Consider the following 20,067-nt stretch of genomic DNA (forward strand, 5'->3'; position numbering starts at 1 on the left):
ACCCAGAAAACTAGATGTTAGCTTATGCTAGTAATCATAGCTACTCAGAAGGCTGAGATCTGAGGACTGCAGTTTGAAGCCAGTCCAGACAGGAAAGATTGTGAGATTATTATCTACAATTAACCACCAAAAGGCGAGAAATGAAGTTATGACTCAGGTGGTGGAATACTAGGCTTCACTGAAAATGCTAATGAACAGAGGTTAGGTCCTGAGTTCTAGCCATGGTACTGGTACAGATCAGAGATGTTTAACATTTACTCAAAGATGACAATTGGATGCAGATGATATAAGAAGCTTTAGTAAATAGACCCTCAAATCTTACCAAATTTAACCATCAAAAAAATCAAGTTCTATATAATTAAAGAATATTATTATTATATCTCTTTCACTAGCTCTTCTAGTAAAAAATTTCACTCAACAAAGAACAACTGGAGTGACAGAATGAAAAATAGATGCCAGTATATGGATATATCAAAAACAGCCAGATTTCCTGACTTGTATTGAAACTGTCTTTCCATAAAATGAGTTCAAGTTTAAAAGTATCTATTAAAGCAGAAAATAAAAAGTATAGTAAAACTGTAAAGGTAACATATATTTTATATGATTTGTCAACGGAGAAATAGTTCAAATCTATTTTTGGACAGTAGGAAAAATAATGTAACTCACATGACTATTAGCTTGGGGCTGATTCCTGTAACTTTTCATTATTTCTTGAAAAGTTCTTTCTTCTTTTGTTACCTAAAGAAAATAAAAACCACATTTGTCATCTGGTTTTGAAAGAAAAATGGCTCTTAAAAAAACCTTCAATTATGGGTTGGCCTCAGGAATAGCCTTGCAGAAAGCCACAAACTCCAGGCCAATCCATGACTAAAAACCACTACCATTTATGATTTTCACTGCCTTTAAAAAAGTTCAAGATTTGCCAGGTGCCGGTGGCTCACACCTGTAATCCTAGCTAGTCAGGAGGCTGAGATCTGGGGATCTCAGTTCAAAGCCAGCCCGGTAGGAAAGGCCATGAAACTCTTAACTCCAATAAACCACCAGAAAACTGGAAGTGGCACTGTAGCTCAAGTGGCAGAGCGCTAGACTTGAGCTGAAGAGCTGAGGGACAGCGCCCAGGCCCAGAGTTCAAGCCCCATGACTGACCAAAAAAAAAAAAAAAAGTTCAAGATTTGTGGCCTGTGGGGACTCAGTTAATAGTTTCATAGTCAAAAATCCCTGAGATGCTATGGTATAACTCTATTGAGAACGCATCAATTTATAAAAAGAATGATAAAATTCAGACCTGCTGAATTGCTGGCAGTCTCCAATTAAGTACTTATTAAAAAGAAAAGTAGGGCTGGGAAGGTGGCTCAGTGGTAGAGTGCTTGCCTTGCATGCATGAGGCCCTGGGTTCGATTCCTCAGCACCACATAAGTAAAAAGAAAAAAGCCGGAAGTGGCGCTGTGGCTCAAGTGGTAGAGTGCTAGCCTTGAGCTGAAGAGCTGAGGGACAGCTCCCAAGGCCCAGAGTCAGGCCCACGACCAGACCCCCCCCCCCCAAAAAAAAAAGAAAAAAGAAAATTAACTACTTATTAAAGGACAGAAAATGTCTTCTACTGATTCATAATAAAACTGAGCAGCTATTGTAAGATTAGCTTTTTAACATTTCAAGGCAGACTATAGGGTTTCTAATGCTTACAGAAGTCACAGTGGTGGCTCGAAAAAAGAAAATGGATTTTTTTTTTAGTGATCTAAATAGGAATCTCTTCTGTTTTATCTGTTATCACAAAGGTCAATCCTTTCCCTGCTTTACTATCCATTAGTAGCAAACCTATTCTCTATAATGATGAACTAGATAAAGGAAAGTCTAAACTTGAGTGCTTTCTGAAAAATACAAACGATTACTTACCATTAAAATTTATTTTGTATAAGGATTTTTAATTTTGTCAGTTGTAAGGCTTAAACTGAGGGTCTGGAAGCTGTCCCTGGAAGCCTAATTTATGACTTAAAACATGGTGTTGCAGGGGATGGGAAGGTGGCTCAGTGGTAGAGTGCTTGCCTTGCATGCATAAGGCCCTAGGTTCAGTTCCTCAGCACCACATAAGCAGAAAAAAGCCAAAGTGGTGCTGTGCTCAAGTGGTAGAGTACTAGCCTTGAGTTCAGGCCCACAATGAACCAACAAACAATGACAACAACAAGAAAAAACATGCTGTTGCAAGCTGGGCGCCAGTGGCTCATGCCTGTAATCCTAGCTATTCAGAAGGCTGAGATCTAAGGATCATGGTTCAAAGCCAGTCCAGGCAGAAAAGTCAGTAAGACTCTTATCTCCAATAAACCACTCAGAAAACCAGAAGAGGCACTGTGGTTCTAGTGGTAGAGTGCTTGCCTTGAGCTAAAGAGCTGAGGGACAGCATCCAAGCCCAGAGTTCAAGCCCCATGACCAACAAAAACAAAAAACAAACCATGGTGTTGCAACTATAAGTAAAATTCATTAAAAAAAATTTTTTTTGTGGGGCTAGGAAGTGGTAGAGTGCTTGCCTTACACGCATGAGGCCGAGTTTGATCCCTCAACACCACATAAGCAGAAAAATCCAGAAGTGGCACTGTGGCTCAAATGGTAGAGCACTAGCCTTGAGCTGAATGGCTGAGGGACAGCGCCCAGGCCCACAGTTCAGGCCCCAAGACGGAGGGGAAAAAAAACAGAAACAAAAAACAAACTTTTTTTTTTTTAATAAAATTAATTTTTTAGGCAGAACAAAAGTCACTAGAAAGTAACAGTATAGAAATTATCTCACACCTGATTATGCAGAGATCCTAGGTTGCTACTTAATGTGTAACTCTGGCCAAGTTCTTTTTTCTTTTTTTTGTCAGTCCTGAGGCTTGAATCAGTGCCTGGGCACTGTCCCTGAGCTTTTTTGCTCAAGGCTAGCACTCTACACTTGAGCCACAGCACCACTTCGGCTTTTTTTTTTCCTTTCTGTATATGTAGTACTGAGGAATCAAACACAGGGCTTCATGCATGTTAGTGAGGCAAGCACTCTACCACTAAGCCACATTCCCAGCCCTGGTCAAGTTATTTTCATCTGATCATTTTATATTTAAAGTATCACATCAGAGACATCAGAGGGCTGGGGTTGGAAACATGTTATTCACACTTTCTTTTTTTTGGGGGGGAGGGGGAGGGGGTCCAATCATGGGGCCTGAACTCTGGGCCTGGGCGCTGTCCCTCAAGCTCTTCAGCTCAAGGCTAGCGCTCTACCACTTGAGCCACAGCACCACTTCCGGCGTTTTTCTTTTTGCTTATGTGGTGCTGAGGAATCGAACCCAGGGCCTCATGCATGCAAGGCAAGCGCTCTACCACTGAGCCACCTTCCAGCCCCGTTACTCACATTTTCTAACTTCTTTATAATCAATATATTCATATGAAGTAGAAAAGCTGATTATTATGACACTGAGGAGTACAGAGAAGATAGCTCAAAATTGTTACTTAATAATGAGTACTGTTTGCTTGCAACACTAAAGGAAAACTAAGCAACAAAATCAAGACTTCTTATCTGATGCTTCAAAGTAAGGCAATAAGAGCAAAGACCTTGTCTCAACCTGTATATTACCTTGGCCATGATGTAAAAGGCACAAAGGAGTAGCTGATCCAAATGTCTATCTTTCATTAAATCAGGGCAGTGAACTAAAGTGAATTCAAAACACGTCCATATTTTCCTTCGCAATTCATTTGAAACATCTAGTTTTAAACATAAATCACGCAACCGTACACTTGCCAAATGATAGACCTAAAATAGAAGATAAAACATTGATGAAAAAAAAGTAGATTATTTCTCAAATGTTTGAACCATGAACACGGATTAAAAACCAAGATTTAAAAACATCTAGTTGATACCAAATTATTCAAAATTTCTGTTATATAACATTAATTCACTGTTGTGGCAGGGATTACACACTAAACAGAATCTTATTTAGAACATTATTTTAAAAGCATTTATGAAAAAGATGCAGACAATTACAAATATGTATAGTTTTTAAGTGTTCAAAGTCTCTGTGTTCTTTTTCTGTTCAGATAAGATTGCTAAGAAGTCTTATATGCCAGACAGATTTTTTACTTCAAAAATGACTCAGAAATCAAAATCATTAAAAATTTTCTCTTTTATACTATATTGTTTATAATGAGCAAAACCAAGAATATTTAAAGTAAATGAGATATGAGGTTTTTTTGTTTTTGTTTTTTGCCAGTTGTGGGGCTTAAACTCAGGGCTTGGTCCTAGCTACTTAGGAGGCTGAGATCTGAGAACTGCAGTTCAAAGCCAGCCTGGGCAGGAAAATCTGTAACTATTTCTGCTAAAACTATCAAAAAAAAAAAAAAAAGTGGGGCACTGGTGGCTCACACCTGTAATCCTAGCTACTCAAGAGGCTAAGATCTTAGGATCATGGCTTAAAGCCAGCCCAAGTCCCATGAGATTATCATCTCCAATTAAATACCAGAAAACCAGAAGTGGCACTGTGGCTCAAATGGTAGAGCAAGAGCACTCACTTTGAGCTGAAGAGCTCAGGGACAGCACATAGACTTGGAGTTCAAGCCCCACAACTAACAACAACAAAAAGCCATAATTAGAAGTATGGCTTAAGTGGTAGAGCAGTAGCCTTGAGCAAAAGAAACTTGAGACAGAGTCTAGTCCGAGTTCAAGCTCCAGGACCAGCATGTGCACGCATGCACAAGGACACATACACACATGAAGAGTGAATACTTTTAGAACTTTGATGAATATTAACTTCCTTATAGAAGAGATAGATTTTTGCTAATTAAATAACATTCTAGTAAGAACATGTATTTTTGTACATAGATACATTTGTGCACCCAAATACAGGACTAAATCTAAACTGACAGTACCTGTTGTTCATTTATTATGGGTGGATTTCCAGTTTTACAAAAGGTTTCTCATGGTTTCAGAACATCTTTAGTATGTATTTCCTGAACCCTTTGGAGCAGAACAGTCATGGCAGCCACGAGCATGGTGTAGTGGCACTCTCATCTCTGCAGTTAATATGCAGAAAGACTTAATGCAAACAGGAAAATTCCCTCGTAACCATATATGCTCTCCAAACTTGTCAAACTATAGTTTGCTTACTGTTTCCTCAAATCAATTTCTTGTCTTTTCAATTGCCCTCTCCCCCTTTCTCCAGTTATTCTCACCTGGAATCTTATTATAAACATCTATCTAAGTACTACCATTTAAAAGACCAGGCAAAGTCCTATCTCTCTAGTAAAGGAACCATTCTTCCCAATTTCAGTCTATGTAAGTTTAGGCTCTGACCTTCTTTTTTATTAAGCATCTGGTTCTACTCTTTTTGCTTAATATTGTTAATTACAAAGCTGAACCATTTGGTTTAAACTGACTCTTTAAATTTTATGTTGGAAGGTGGGTATGGGTGGCTCATGCCTATAATCCTAGCTACTCAGGAAGCTGAGATCTTGGATCGAAGCTCAAAGCTAGCCAGGTAGGAATGTCTGTTAGGTTCTTTTTTTTTTTTTTTTCTTGTCGGTTGTGGGGCTTGAATTCTGGGCCTGGGTGCTGTCCCTGCACTCTTCAGCTCAAGACAAGCATTCTACCTCTTGAGCCACAGCGCCACTTCTGGTATTCTAGTGGTTTTTCTTGGAGCTCAGAGTCTCATGGACTTTTCTGCCTGGGCTGGCTTTGAACCTCGATCCTCAAATCTCAGCCTCCTGAGTAGCTAGGATTACAGGCCAGAGCCAAAGGCGCCTGGCTCTGTGAGGTTCTTATCTCCTATTAACAACTCCAAAACTGTAAGGGGATCTGTGGCTTAAAGTGGCAGAGCCTTGAACAAAAAAGCTCAGGTCCTTAATTCAAGCCCCACGACAAAAAATAAAAAATAAAAAATTATGTTGGGGTGTGTGAAGAAATAAAAAACAAAACAAGACAGGAAGGCATCTTTTAGAGAAAGTTATTTTTGGTAAGTAAAATATTCATATACTGAGCTGAAAAACTAATTTAAACTATTTGATAGGCTAATTTGATGAAAACAGACATGTGATCGGCTCCAAAACCATCAGTGAATCATTTTACAGCAAACTTTATATTCTGCATCCTATCCCTATCATGGTCCAGCTGGCCCTGAGATAAACAGGTACCAGTTTGGGTCAGAGTAAAGGTAAGGAAAGATGTTAGATTTTTCTATTCATGAGAAAATGAGATAATAGATATAGTACTAGCTAGAAGAATTTTAACACACGTACTTTTACAAAACTAATCCTTATAGATACATAGAGAAGGATTTTTTTTTTTGGGGGGGGGTCCGGTCGTGGAGCCTGAACTCTGGATCTGGGCGCTGTCCCTCAGCTCTTCGGCTCAAGGCTAGCACTCCACCACTTGAGCCACAGCACCACTTCCGGATTTTTTCTTTTTGTTTATGTGGTGCTGGAGAATCGAACCCAGGGCCTCAGGCATGCAAGGCAAGCGCTCTACCACTGAAACACCTTCCCAGCCCTAGAGAAGGATTTTTATGGTAAAAAATTAACAGTAAATTTTACTCAGGCATAGAATTCCAGCATGACACCAAGTTCATCATGGAATGGTTATTTTAAATTTATTATAGATTTGGGCATTTCAATTCTTCACCCCGTCTGAAGGGAGGGAAAGATTGCTGGGGTTTTTGTGCTGAGTTTGAACACAGGGGAATCACTAATACTAAGCATGCATTCTACCACTAAGCCATACTGTCTACTCCTCTTAATTTTCTAGGCAGGCTTTTTTTTTTTGTCATTTATGGAGCTTCAACTCAGGGCCTGGGTGCTGTCCCTAAATTTTTGTACTCAAGGCTAGAGCTACCTCTACTACTTTAAGCCACAGCTCCACTTACAGTTTTTTGATGGCTAATTAAAGATAAGAGTCTCACATTCTTTCCTGCCTGGGCTAGCTTTGAACCAGGATCCTCAGATCTCAGTCTCCTGAGTCACTAACATAACAAGTATGAGCCACTAGCACCCAGTATTTAAAAAATTAAGTAGTTGTATAGATAGATTTCAATTCTGTCAGTCAGGTTAAGTATAATGCATCTCAATCAATGTCACCCTTTCATCTTTCTCTCCCATTTCCTCCTTTCTATCCTTACACTCAAGTTAGGCAGGATAGGACAAGCATCCAAAGACAGTACCAACAGAGTGAAACAACTACTATAGGAATGGAAAATATTCGCAAGTCTGATAAGGGATTAATATACAGAACAAAAAAAATCCTGTACCTCAACCACAAACATCCAATTAAAAGTGGGCCAAGGACTTAAATAGACATTTCTCCAAAGAAGATATGTCAATAATCTCATGAAAATATTTGTAATTTCAATAACCATTAAGGAAATGAAAATCCAAATTACAAGGACATCTATTTAATAACCATTTGATGGTTATTATTTAAAAAAAATTCGGTAACTGCCAGGCGACGTTGGCTCACACCTGTAATCCTAGCTACTCAGGAGGTTGAGATCTGAGGATCACGGTTTAAAGCCAGTCCAGGCAGGAAACTCCGTGAGACTCTTATTTCCAATAAACTACTCAGAAAACCAGAAGTGGTAGAGCGCTAGCCTTGAGCTGAAGAGCTGAAGGACAGTGCTCAGGCCCAGAGTTCAAGTCCTACAACCAAGAACAACAACAAAAAATCCATAATGAGGAAGGTATCCCAATTGACAAGCAGTGACTGATATTTAATAGTAAGTAGCTGGGGGATTGCTACATCTTCAGACAATATCTAAAAAAGAGCCCACCATACATTTAATGCTCTGCTTTGAGGTGGCATCACTGAGTCCACCCTATGGCAACTAGCATAGAAGTACAACTTTGACAAGTTGATCTGCCACAAGCGTTACCCAGCTGTGCTAACAACTATGACAAGAACTATGGCCACACCAAGGTGTGCCCAAGGTCAAGTAAAAGCCCCTGAGGGCCAGGGTGGCCTCTTCCTGTCTAGGTCCTAGGTCTCAATAGTTTCCCTTCCATAGACTGGAGTAGAACAAAGAGAAATAAAGGAGAAAGAGAGAGATAGAGAGACAGACAGACAGACAGAGAAGGAGAAACAGAGAGAGAACAGACAGGAAACAAAAAAGGAAAGTTAAGGAAGAGAGTAAGCCAAAGTTGTTGTTATTTGATTAAACAAGCTCTTTCCAAATGTTATAAAAACACATACCTTTCTGTAAAATAATGCTAGGGATCCAGTTCTCTTTGGTTTGCTTATTCCAGTCAGATGAACCTCCTGTGCATTAGTCAGATGGGTCTGTTGTGGAGAGGCACCGGCTAATGACTGAGCAGTCAGTGGTACTGGACTCTCAACTTTGGATGCTTGAGTTGAGTTCATAGAAATAGGTATCAGTGTGATCTCTCCAGCATCATTTGCAACACCTAAATATGCAATAAGAGTTCTTGGTTTTAACATAAACTCCTATGTTCTAAAAAAGTTGTCAATTACATATATTTTGTCTCTGTATGTATATGTATAAAAGGATGTTAGGAAACAAGAGGAAGGGTACGAAGTAAGTCTCAGGACTGAATTTCTATTTCTCCTCAAAAAAAATATTATTCTTTTTTGTTTGGACATCTTATTTAGAGAAACATTTTCTCCACTTTGCATGTGCCTGAGATGTTTTCATACTTTCATTTTTAAAAAGTGAATCTGGAAGATGTTCATTAAAATTTAAAATTTTTGCTCAATACACCTATTTATAAAGCTCAGAGAATGGTGAGAGGGATGACATTAATCAAGGTACATTGTATTCAAGGGGCTGGGAAGGTGGCTCAGTGGTAGAGTGGTTGCCTTGCATGTATAAGGCCCTGGGTTTGATTCCTCAGCACCACATAAGCAAAAAGAAAAAAGCCAGAAGTGGCTCTGTGGCTCAAGTGGTAGAGCACTAGCCTTGAGCTGAGGGACAGCGCCCAGGCCCAGAGTTCAGGCCCCATAACCGGACCCCCCCCCAAAAAAAATTATATTTTGGGGCTGGGAAGGTGGCTCAGTGGTAGAGTGCTTGCCTTGCATGCATGAGGCCCTGGGTTTGATTCCTCAGCACCACATAAGCAGAAAAAGCCGCAAGTGGTATAGTTCAAGTGGTAGAGTGCTAGCCTTGAGCTGAAGAGCTAAGGGACAGTGCCCAGACTGAGTTCAGGCCCCACAACCGACAAAAAAAAAAAAAAAGGTTAAAATTATAATTAAAAAAAAAAAGTTCAGATAACAAAATAAATTCTAACAAAGAGAGTAGTAAAATTTTAAAATATGAAAATTTAGAAAAAAGTTTAGATTCATAACAAAACTAATGTTGGAGCATGAAGGATTTTTCAGTACTATGTATGATATTATAATGACATATGTCATAATACATTGTCAAAATTCAGTGTATAGCAGGGTGCTGGTGGTTCATGCCTGTAATCCTAGCTACTCAGGAGGCTGAGATCTGAGGATCACGGTTCAAAGCCAGCCTGGGCAGGAAAGTCCGTGAGACTCTTATCTCTAATAAGCCATCTGAGAACCAGAAGTAGTGCTGTGGCTCAAGTGGTAGAGTGCTCACCTTGAGCTGAAGAGCTTAGGGACAGTGCCCAGGCCCAGAGTTCAAGCCCCATGATTGACAAAAAACAAAACAAAAGGGCTGGGAAGTTGGCTCAGTGGTAGAAGCGCTTGCCTTGCATGCCTGAGGCCCTGGGTTCAATTCCTCAGCACCGCATAAGCAAAAGGAAAAAAGCCAGAAGTGGTGCTGTGGCTCAAGTGGTGGAGCGCTAGCCTTCAGCTGAAGAGCTGAGGGACAGCGTCCAGGCCCAGAGTTCAGGCCCCATGACCAGACCCCCCCCCCAAAAAAAAGAAAGAAAAACAAAAATGTAGTGTACAACAACAATTAATGTATGGTATAGGCTTTGGGCAGTGAATACTGAGGTAGGTACACTGATTGTAACATACATATGACTTAGGTATGAGATGACTACTAGTGACACTGGGGTGGAGGGCAGAATGCCTGGAAATCTTTGCATCTATCTCTCAATTTTCCTGTAAACTTTAAACTGCTCTAAAACACCAAGTCTATTAAGGAGGAAGGTTTGGATTCCAGGAAAAAAATACAAAATTATTGAGTTAGAAGACATATGACCCAATTCAGTAAGACATTTCTTCAAAACTTTTTTTATCTAATTCAGAAAAAATATGAAATAAGTGTAGTAAGGTTACCATGCATTGGAATTGTAACTTTATGTCCTTTTGACCCTGTTACTGTAGCTGTGGCCATTGTTAGAAGGGTTTGCCCAGGAGAAATTGATATGTTTTCAGCAGTAATGCTTGAAGGAGCAATTTTCAGTTTTGTTCCTTCGGTCATAATCTTATCCACAAGCACTTCCTTTGGGGGATCATCTCTAAAAAGTCTTCTCTTGGCACTCCCTGCAGTAGGAGAACTGTAGCGTTCATGAACAGAAATTGGAGACAATGGTTGCATATCTAGTAAAGAGAAAATAAATGTAAAAGTTTGATATACATTACAAAATAAGGAATCAGTTTTATTGACTTATAAGCTAGGCACTAGGGATGGTTTGTGACTAACATTGAGACAGGCATGAAATTATTATTACAATAACAAAAATTATGATAGCTCATTTTCTTGCGTTCTTGAAGTTCTGCCTTTTCAGGAGCCCCATGTTAAGGACAAAGTACAAGTTAAGAGGTAGAATAAAGTGACTGTTAAGTTCAAGTAGTCTAATTACCTTCTATATCTCAATCTTATCTACTAATAGTACCTTATCTTTCTTCAGAGACATATATAAAGAATAGTTTTTACATTCCTGGAAAAATAGGTATTACTTTATTTAAATAGTTTCACACTAGTATGGGAGAAAGGTTATATTATCTTACTAAAAGCTCAGATTATTTCCATAATAATTGACATTGCAACTTAAAAAAAAATTATATTAGCTAGGCATTGGTGGCTCACGCCTGTAATTTAGTTACTCAGGAAGCTGAGATATGAGGATCCAGGTTCAAAGCCAGCCCAAGCAGCAAAGCCTATGAGACTCATCTCCAAATTAACCACCAAAAATCCAGAAGTGAGGGCTGGGAAGGTGGCTCAGTGGTAGAGCGCTTGCCTTGCATGCCTGAGGCCCTGGGTTCGATTCCTCAGCACCACATAAGCAAAAAAAGATGGAAGTGGCGCTGTGACTCAAGTGCTAGGGTGCTAGCCTTGAGCTGAAGAGCTGAGGGACAGCGCCCAGACCCAGAGTTCAGGCCCCATGACCGGACTCAAAAAAAAAAAAAAAATCCAGAAGTGGAGCTGTGGCTCAAGTGGTAGAGTGCTAGCCTTGAGCACAAATGCTCAGGGACAGCACCTACATCCTGAATTCAAGGACTGGAAAGGCACACATGCACACACGTGGACACACACACAAAAATTACATTACAAATCATAGGGGCTGGGAAGGTGACTCAGTGGTAGAGCGCTTGCCTTGCATGCATGAGGCCCTGGGTTCGATTCCTCAGCACCACATAAGCAGGAAAAAAAAGCCGGAAGTGGCATTGTGGCTCAAGTGGTAGAGTGCCAGCCTTGAGCTGAAGAGCTGAGGGACAGCTCCCAGGCCCAGAGGTCAGGCCCACGACAGGATTCCCTCCCCCTCCAAAAATAAATTACATTACAAATCAGACTAGAAATCCTTTTACTTTAATTTGTAAGTATATAACATGCCACAAAAGAATCTAAGTATTAAGTCTTTTCTCAAATCCTGATGAAGAGATTAGATTTCTTTTTTTTTTTTTTTTTGTCGGTCGTGGGGCTGGAACTCTGGGCCTGGGCGCTGTCCCTCAGCTCTTCAGCTCAAGTCGAGCGCTCTACCACTTGAGCTACAGAGCCACTTCCAAGAGATTAGATTTCTTAATGACATTATTGACTTCATATTTTCTCTGGTTTTGTTATTGTTTCAATGTTTTGCCAAGGTTAAACCTACCCTTTCGAAGACTCCCACTATCAGTCCGAACTTCCTTGACTCTTGGATGCATGATAGGAGACATGGGTATCATAGGGAGATGCATCTGTACATTTCCACCATTTCCTATTTCAAAGTTATTTGGGAATATAACCTATAGGAAACAAAAACACTTTATATGGATGAACCTAGTGAAAAAAAATAGGTATTATTTTAAATAGTTTCACACTAGCATGAAGTAAAGGTCCTATTATCCTACTAAAAGCTGGGTGCCGATGGCTCATGCCTGTAATCCTAGCTACTCAGGAGGCTAAGATCTGAGGATCACGGTTCAAAGCCAACCCTGGCAGGTATGTCCATGAGACTCTTATTTCCGATTAAGTACCACTAGCACTGTGGCTCAAGTGGTAGAGCACTCACCTTGAATTGAAGAGCTCAGGGATAGCACCCAAGCCCAGAGTTCAAGACCCATGACTGACAAAACAAAACAAAAAATTACATTAGCTAGGCACTGGTGGCTCACATCCATAATTCTAGCTATTAAGGAAGATGAGATATGAGGATCAAGGTTCAAAGCCAGCCCAAGCAGCAAAGTCTACGAGACTCATCTCCAATAAACCATCAAAAATCCAGAAGTGGAGCTATGGCTCAAGTGGTAGAGTACCAGACTTGAGCAGAAAAAAACTAAGGGTCAGCTGACAGTTCTCTAAAATCTTACAAAATAATAACCAAATGAGCCAGCAATTCTCACTGTACACGTGTACCCAGGAAAAATGAAAACGAATTCATAATACCTTGCATCTGAATGTTCACAGAAATATCATTTGTATTAGCCAAAAGGCAAAAATAAACCAAATATTTGTCTGCTGATAAATGGATAAAAGGTAGTCTATTGCCAGGCATGAGTCACTCAAGCCTATAATCTAGCTACACAGGATGCTGAGATCTGAGGATCATGGTTTGAAGACAGCCTGGGAGAGAAACTCTATGAGATTCTTATTTGCAATTTACCACATCCCTACCCCCCAAAATAGGAAGAGGTGGAGCTGTGGCTCAAGTGATAGAACATATGCCTTGAGCAAAAAAAAACCCCAAAACAAAACAAAAACAAACAAACAAAAAACACAACAACTAAGGGCAGTGCCAGGGCCCTGAGTTCATGGCCCAGGACCTGGACATATACCCAAAAAGTAGCACATCCATAAATGGAGTATTATTTAGCAACACAAAGAAATGAAAGACTAATATATACTGCAATATGGATGAACTCAAAACAATTATGCCAAGTGAAAGAAGCCAGGAACCAATCATATAATCATATGTATGATTCCATTTGTATAAAAGTTCATAGTATGTAAATCTATACTGACAGAAAATCGATTAGTGGTTGCTTAGGATTAGGGATAGGAAGTACTAAGGAGTATTTTTTTTTTTTTTTTTTGGTCGGCCGTGGGGCTTGAACTCTGGGCCTGGGCCCTGTCCCTTAGCTCTTCAGCTCAAGGCGAGCGCTCTACCACTTGAGCTACAGCCCCACTTCCGGTTTTCTGGTGGTTTATTGGAGATAGGAGTCTCACCGTCTCTCCTGCCCAGGCTGGCTTTGAACCTTGATCCTCAGATCTCAGCCTCCTGAGTAGCTAGGATTGCAGGAGTGAGCCACCAGCGCCCAGCTACTAAGGAGTATTTCTTACTGAGGTGATAAATATGTTTTAAAACTGACTTTACTGATGACTAAAAAACACTTTTAGTGGGCAGATTACATGGTATGTGAAATATGTATTGAAGAAGCTCCTATTTTTTTTGTGGGTTGTGGGGCCTGAACCCTGGGCCTGGGTGCTGTCCCTCAGCTCTTCAGCTCAAGGCTAGCACTCTACCAATTGAGCCACAGCGCCACTTCTGGCTTTTTCTGCCTTTGGGGTGCTGAGGAATTGAACCCAGGGCCTCATGCATACAAGGCAAGCACTCTACCACTGAGCCACCTTCCCAGCCCTGAAGCTCCTATTTTAAAATGATTGGGTTTCTTAGCCTTGCCACAACTCACTTCTTCACAAGTAGGAACTCTGTCTGAAGACAAGTGAAGAGCCTCCCACAGTGTAGAATTATGACCCCATGCTAAACTCTCCAAAATCTGTTCTTCAATGCTATTCAGGTGTTTCACCATGTCCCTGGAGAGCCCCTCCTCTGAGCGGATCACCACTTCAATAACCTATAAAGAAGAAAGTTGAGAAGGTAAGATAGTTTCAAGTTGTCAGTTCCATTCTGGCCTCACAAGCATGACTGGCTCCAGTCTTACTCTCCAACACAGAACCAATGCCATCTTTTAACTTATAAAGAAGCTTTCAAGTCTTTAAAATATTTTCACATTCACAAAATACATTTCTGTTGTTTTTGTTTTCTTTTCTTTTGAGATACTAGGGATTGAACCCAGGGTTCTATTACCTGAGTCACTTCCTCAATCCTTCTGTTATGTTTTTGGTTTTTTTTTCTTCCAGGAGAAAACACTGGTTATTTATTCAAGTAGACATTTAAGATGAAAATATGTAGTAATGATGTACATTTCACTGAATATAGAGAAGAGAATCTTGACTATTGCCATCATAATTGTTTTTTTGTTTTTTTGAGATGAAGTCTAACTAACTTTGCTTGAGTTAGCCTTGAATTTACAATCCTTCTGCCTGTGCCTCCTGAGTAGCTAGCTGGAATTTCAATGGATACCATTGTTTATTATATTATAATATGAAACTGGTACAATGATAAACAGAAACTGCTGCGGTAGAAAACAGCTCTTGGATTTCCAATTTAGCCTCTTCACCTTCTTTATTAGCATGCATTAATCAAACAAAGAAGTTTCTTGTGACATTTCCATACATGTACATAAGGTACTTGATCAAATTCACACTCATCAATATTTCTTATTTCCTTTCTCTCATGTAGTCTATTTATTTTGAATTTACTGTCTCTTCCCAGACTATTCTTCCCAAAATTTCAAAAGAGGAAATCCTTAGTTGTGTAGTATGGATGGAATGGAATTTTGTCGCAGTCTGACGGGATTCCTAATGGGTTATTAGTAGAAGAAATAAACTATTTAAAAGTAACTAACTTGTTTTTCTATAAGAAAACACCTATGATGAGTGACTGTGGTACAGGAGAGCCTAGAGGTTTGGAAATGGCAGGCCATAGCAGCTTCCAAGCCACTTTCACAGTAGCATTGGGGACTGGGGTCAGGCAGTTCATGGAGGCAAGGCAGAAGACAAAGGGTCCTCATTAGCAAGCTGAACTGGTTGTTCAATATCAACTCCCTGGAGACTTTTTCTCTTTGTTAACCATTAAGGAATCTGAGCTCACTAATTTTTCCTAAGGGTATCCCTCAAGGATGAAGCTTTGAAGATTATGTTGATGCAAAGCATACTGAAACGGACTAGCAAACCATGTTCAATGCCTGTGTTGTCACTGGAGACTATAGTGGCTATGATGATTTATTAAATTCTCCAAAGAAGTAGCTACTGCCATCCAAGGGTTATGTCTAGGAGCTAAGGTCACAAGCCCCATACCATCCCTCATAAGGTGATAGGTGTCTCTAGCTCTATTCTGGTGAATCTCTGCCTCCAGACACTGGGATAGTACTTCTGCCCAAGAAGCTACTGCTGATGGGTAGTATTTGATTACAGTTCAGATAAACTTTCCAATAATGTACATTTTCTACAACTATTTCAGGCTAAGTATATATAAAAATTTAACTTTTCGGGGCTGGGAAGGTGGCTCAGTGGTAGAGCGCTTGCTTTGCATGCCTGAGGCGTTGGGTTCGATTCCTCAGTATCACATAAGCAAAAAGAAAAAAACCGGAAGTGACACTGTGGCTCAAGTGGTAGAGCGCTAGCCTTGAGCTGAAGAGCTGAGGGACAGCGCCCAGGCCCAGAGTTCAGGGCCCACGACCAGACCCCCCCCCCCCCAAAAAAAAAAATTTAACTTTTCAAATATAAATTTTTCTTTTTGTGCCAGTCCTGGGGTTTGAACTCAGGGCCTGGGTGCTGTCCCTGAGCTGCTTTTGCTCAAGTCTAGCGCTCTACCACTTGAGCCACAGTGCCACTTCTGGCCTTTTCTGTTTATGTGGTGCTGAGGAATCAAACCCAAGGCCTCTGCATGCGAGGTAAGCACTCTACCACCTTCCCAGCCCCAAATGTAATTTTTCTATTATCAGCAGTTTGAAAGTAACACGGAGTACCAAATAGTAACTAAATTATACTAATCAACATAACAGTAAGCTGTTCACTGGCAGCTCATACTTGTAATTCAAGCTACTCAAGAAGCTGAGATCTGAGGATCCCATCAAATTCCAAGCAGGAAAGTGAGACTCTTATCTCCAATTGACCACCAAAAAACCACTTCCAGTTTTCTGGTGGCTTATTGGAGATAGGAGTCTCACAGACTTTCCTACCCGGGCTGGCTTTGAACCATGATCCTCAGATCTCAGCCTCCTGAGAGGATTACAGGTGTGAGCTACCGGCGCCCAGCTTTCCTTTGAATTCTTGATTCTACCCAAAAGGAATATATATTATCTGATAAACTCTAGAAACATTTTCCAGACATTATGACGGCGTTTCTTTGGCACTAAGATAAATACAATGTTTATGTGAGATACAGCATACAGAATTTTGGTATCATCTTACCTTATAGAAGTAAAATGGCTGCAAATGGAGAATTTCAATAATCCAAGGAAAAGTACGAGGTGAACTGTAGGCAAAGAGCACAATTTCCAAGCAACAAGCTATCAAGGAGCGATGGAATACATCCTGCTCTAAAAGTACCTTAGGGAAAAGAAAGTTAACATTTCTCAACAATTTCAATCTTTAGCATTCTGAAAAGACAACTATAACCCAGCAAGAGATCATAACATGAAGGCATATTTAAAGGCTACATAAGGAAACTCTACCTCAAAAAACAAAAAGGAAAACTGTATAAGACAATAATTTGTGAAAATTATATTATGCTACATTATCAGGATAGAAGACTTTTTGGTTAGGAGTGTAACTCAGTGGTGGAGCCCTTGACGAGCACATATAAGGTTCAATCCCAGTGTACACACAATGAATACACACACCATTCATACACACATATACACACCAGTTCTCAGAATAGTAGTTCTCCTTTTTATATCTAATTTTAATCATTCCTATTATAACTAATCTTGTTTAATTTAAATAAGACATACATTAAAAATCTGCTTTGAAATCTGAACAAATAAAATAGTTTATATTTCCATTAAAAGAGCCTGGCACTGGTGACTATGCCTGTAATTCTAGCTACTCAGGAGGCTGAGGTCTGAGGACTGCAGTTCAAACCAGCCCAGGCAGGAAAGGCCGTGAGACTTTTATCTTCAATTAAACACCAGAAAACTGGAAATTGCGCTGTGGATCAAGAGGTAAAGTGCTCGTCTTGAGCTGAAGAGCTGAGGAACAGCACCCAAGCCCAGAGTTCAAGCCCTACAACTGACAAAAACAAAAACAGCCCAAAACCTTAGGATTAGTTCCTTCCCTCCTTCCTTCCTTCTTTTGGTTGTAGAGCCTGAATTCTGGGCCTGGACATTGTCCCTCAGTCTTCAGCTCAAGGCTAGTGCTCTACCATTTGAGTCACAGTGCCACTTCTGGATTTTTCTGCTTAAGTGGTGTTGAGGAGTCGAACCCAAGGCCTCATGCATGCAAGACAAGCACTCTACCACTGAGCCACCTTCCCAGCCCCTTTCTTTTTTTTTTTTTTTAAAGACCTTCCATGGCCTACAACTCAGCTTTTATTATTTTTTGTTTATGTAGTACTGAGGAATTGAATCCAGGACCTCATGCATGCTAGGTAACTACTCTACCACTAACCAATGTTCTCAGCTCTCCTTTTCTTTTGAATGACATTTGTTTTGTGAGCCTAAAGATTTATTAATCAAAGTACTGAAGTAGAAGGAAAATAATGTAATAGTTAAGAACTTTTTTTGTTGTTGTTGTTGGTCATGGGGCTTGACCTCTGAGCCTGGGTGCTGTCCCTAAGCTTTCTTCAGCTCAAGGCGAGCATTCTAATGTTTGAGCCACAGCACCACTTCCAGTTTTCTGGTGGTTAATTGGAGATAAGAGTCTCATGGACTTTCCCACCTGGGCTGGCTTAGACCAGTGATCCTCACATCTCAGCCTCCTCAATAGCTAGAATTAAAGGCATAAGGCATAAACCACCAGCACCGGGCAAGAAGTAAACATTTCTGAGAAATATATTTCACAGAACATAAAAGTCTTCTTTCACCATGGAGTAAATATATGTTTTGGTTTTTTTGGGGGGTCTGGTCGTGGGGCCTGAACTCTGGGCCTGGGCGCTGTCCCTCAGCTCTGCAGCTCAAGGCTAGCGCTCTACTACTTGAGCCACAGCACCACTTCTGGCTTTTTTCTTTTTTTTTTTTTTTGCTTATGTGGTGCTAAGGAAGCGAACCCAGGGCTTTAGGCATGCATGGCAAGCGCTCTACCACTGAGCCACCTTCCCAGCCCTGGAGTCAACATATGTTCTCCATGCTTTAAATGGAGTTTATTGCCCTTCTTCTTCCCTATATCAAAGAGAAAAAGTAACAGAAATTCTATCTTGCATAAAACTAGGAATAAAGAAAAAAGAGAATAAAAAGGAAGACAATTCTTTCTGGAGCTTTGATTATTCAAAGAGAAGATAGAGGAAGGAGTGAAAAGCAAGGAAAATACAAAACTTAAAAACAGACTCAAGCTCTAACAACTGTCTCTGTCTGTCTCTCTCTCTCTCTCTCTCTCACACACACACACACGCACGCACGCACGCACGCAAGCACACGCACACAAAGCTGGGCACCAGTGGCTTACACCTATAATACTAACTACTCAGAAGGTTGAGATCTGAGGATTACAATTCCAAGCTAGCCCAGGCAGAAAGACTGTTTATCTCTAATTAAACAGCAATAGTCAGAAGTAGAATGCTAGCTTTGGGTAAAAAGTAAATGGGGCTGGGATGTAGCTCAGTGGCAAAGCACTTGCCTAGAAAGTGCAATGTCCTGGGTTTGATCCCAGTACCAAAAAAGACAAAACATAAACAAAACACTTTTAAACTGAGAGACAGCACCTGGGTCGTGAGTTCAAGCTCTAGTACCAGTGTGCATGTATGCATACACACACTCTATGTCTCTTAACCATGAAAGACAAAATCAAGGAAAAAGAACCAACAGAAGAAAACATTTTTTCCAGAGTGAAAATGATTTTAACAGATAGGCAGAATACTTGGATACCACCTCCTCCTAGTGTGACAGTGATAAGACTAAGAGTGACTATAGGAGAAGAATGGAAAGAGGAGGAAACTGAAAGACTGTAAGATAGGTTTAACTTTGAGGAAAATTCTTTTTTTTTTGGTTGGTCATGGGGCCTGAACTCAAAGCTAGCACTCTACCACTTGAGCCATAGTGCCACTTCTGGCTTTTTCTGCTTATGTGGTGCTGAGGAATCCAACCCAGGACCTCATGCACATAAGACAAGCACTCTACCACTGAGCCACCTTTCCAGCCCGTGAGGAAAATTCTTTGAGCTAGCTGTTGGAAGAAGTGGTCATACTTGAATTAAATGTTCATAGAAAAATAACTTAGTTTTTAGGAAAACAACACTTTACAATGCAAAAATGTCTAAGAGGTATGAATAAATAAGTATCTTCAATACAAATTAGCTCAATAGTTAGAAGGTGGTGCATTCATTTTCACTAGCTGGGAATGAAAAGACTAAATAAAAAGGACCTAAAGGGAGAGAACACTGATGGTATACCAAGGATTTTTTTTTTTTTTTGGGGGGGGGGGGGTCCGGTCGTGGGGCCTGAACTCTGGGCCTGGGCGCTATCCCTCAGCTCTGCAGCTCAAGGCTAGCGCTCTACCACTTGAGCCACAGCGTCACTTCCAGCTCTTTTCTTTTTGCTTATGTGGTGCTGAGGAATCGAACCCAGGGCCTCAGGCATGCAAGGCAAGCGCTCTACCACTGAGCCACCTTCCCAGCCCCCAGGATTTTTTTTTTTTGTGGGTTGTGGGGCTTGAACCCTGGGCCTGAGTGCTGTCCCTCAGCTTTCAGCTCAAGCAAGTACTCTATCACTTGAGCCACAGTA

At 40.6% G+C, this 20,067-nt stretch overlaps 1 protein-coding gene across 2 annotated transcripts in view; it reads right to left on the reverse strand.

The window, feature by feature from the left end:
- Rbl1 (RB transcriptional corepressor like 1) overlaps positions 1–20,067 on the reverse strand; it is a 62,046-nt gene that overhangs the window by 17,542 nt on the left and 24,437 nt on the right. The window contains exons 12-18 of one of the 2 annotated variants that reach the window (XM_042694420.1): positions 16,605–16,742; positions 13,979–14,143; positions 11,962–12,094; positions 10,205–10,411; positions 8,189–8,400; positions 3,593–3,769; positions 667–738 (exon numbers count right to left, since the gene is read on the reverse strand). In XM_042694420.1, the coding sequence (XP_042550354.1) occupies positions 667–738; positions 3,593–3,769; positions 8,189–8,400; positions 10,205–10,411; positions 11,962–12,094; positions 13,979–14,143; positions 16,605–16,742 (1,104 nt within the window). Of the gene's footprint in view, positions 1–666; positions 739–3,592; positions 3,770–8,188; positions 8,401–10,204; positions 10,469–11,961; positions 12,095–13,978; positions 14,144–16,604; positions 16,743–20,067 lie in introns of both variants that reach the window. The other variant, XM_042694419.1, reaches the window with a different exon arrangement.

This window comes from Dipodomys spectabilis, unplaced genomic scaffold (assembly GCF_019054845.1).
Source record: "Dipodomys spectabilis isolate Male_0828 unplaced genomic scaffold, ASM1905484v1 ptg000175l, whole genome shotgun sequence".
In the NCBI taxonomy this organism is placed as follows: Eukaryota; Metazoa; Chordata; class Mammalia; order Rodentia; family Heteromyidae; genus Dipodomys; species Dipodomys spectabilis.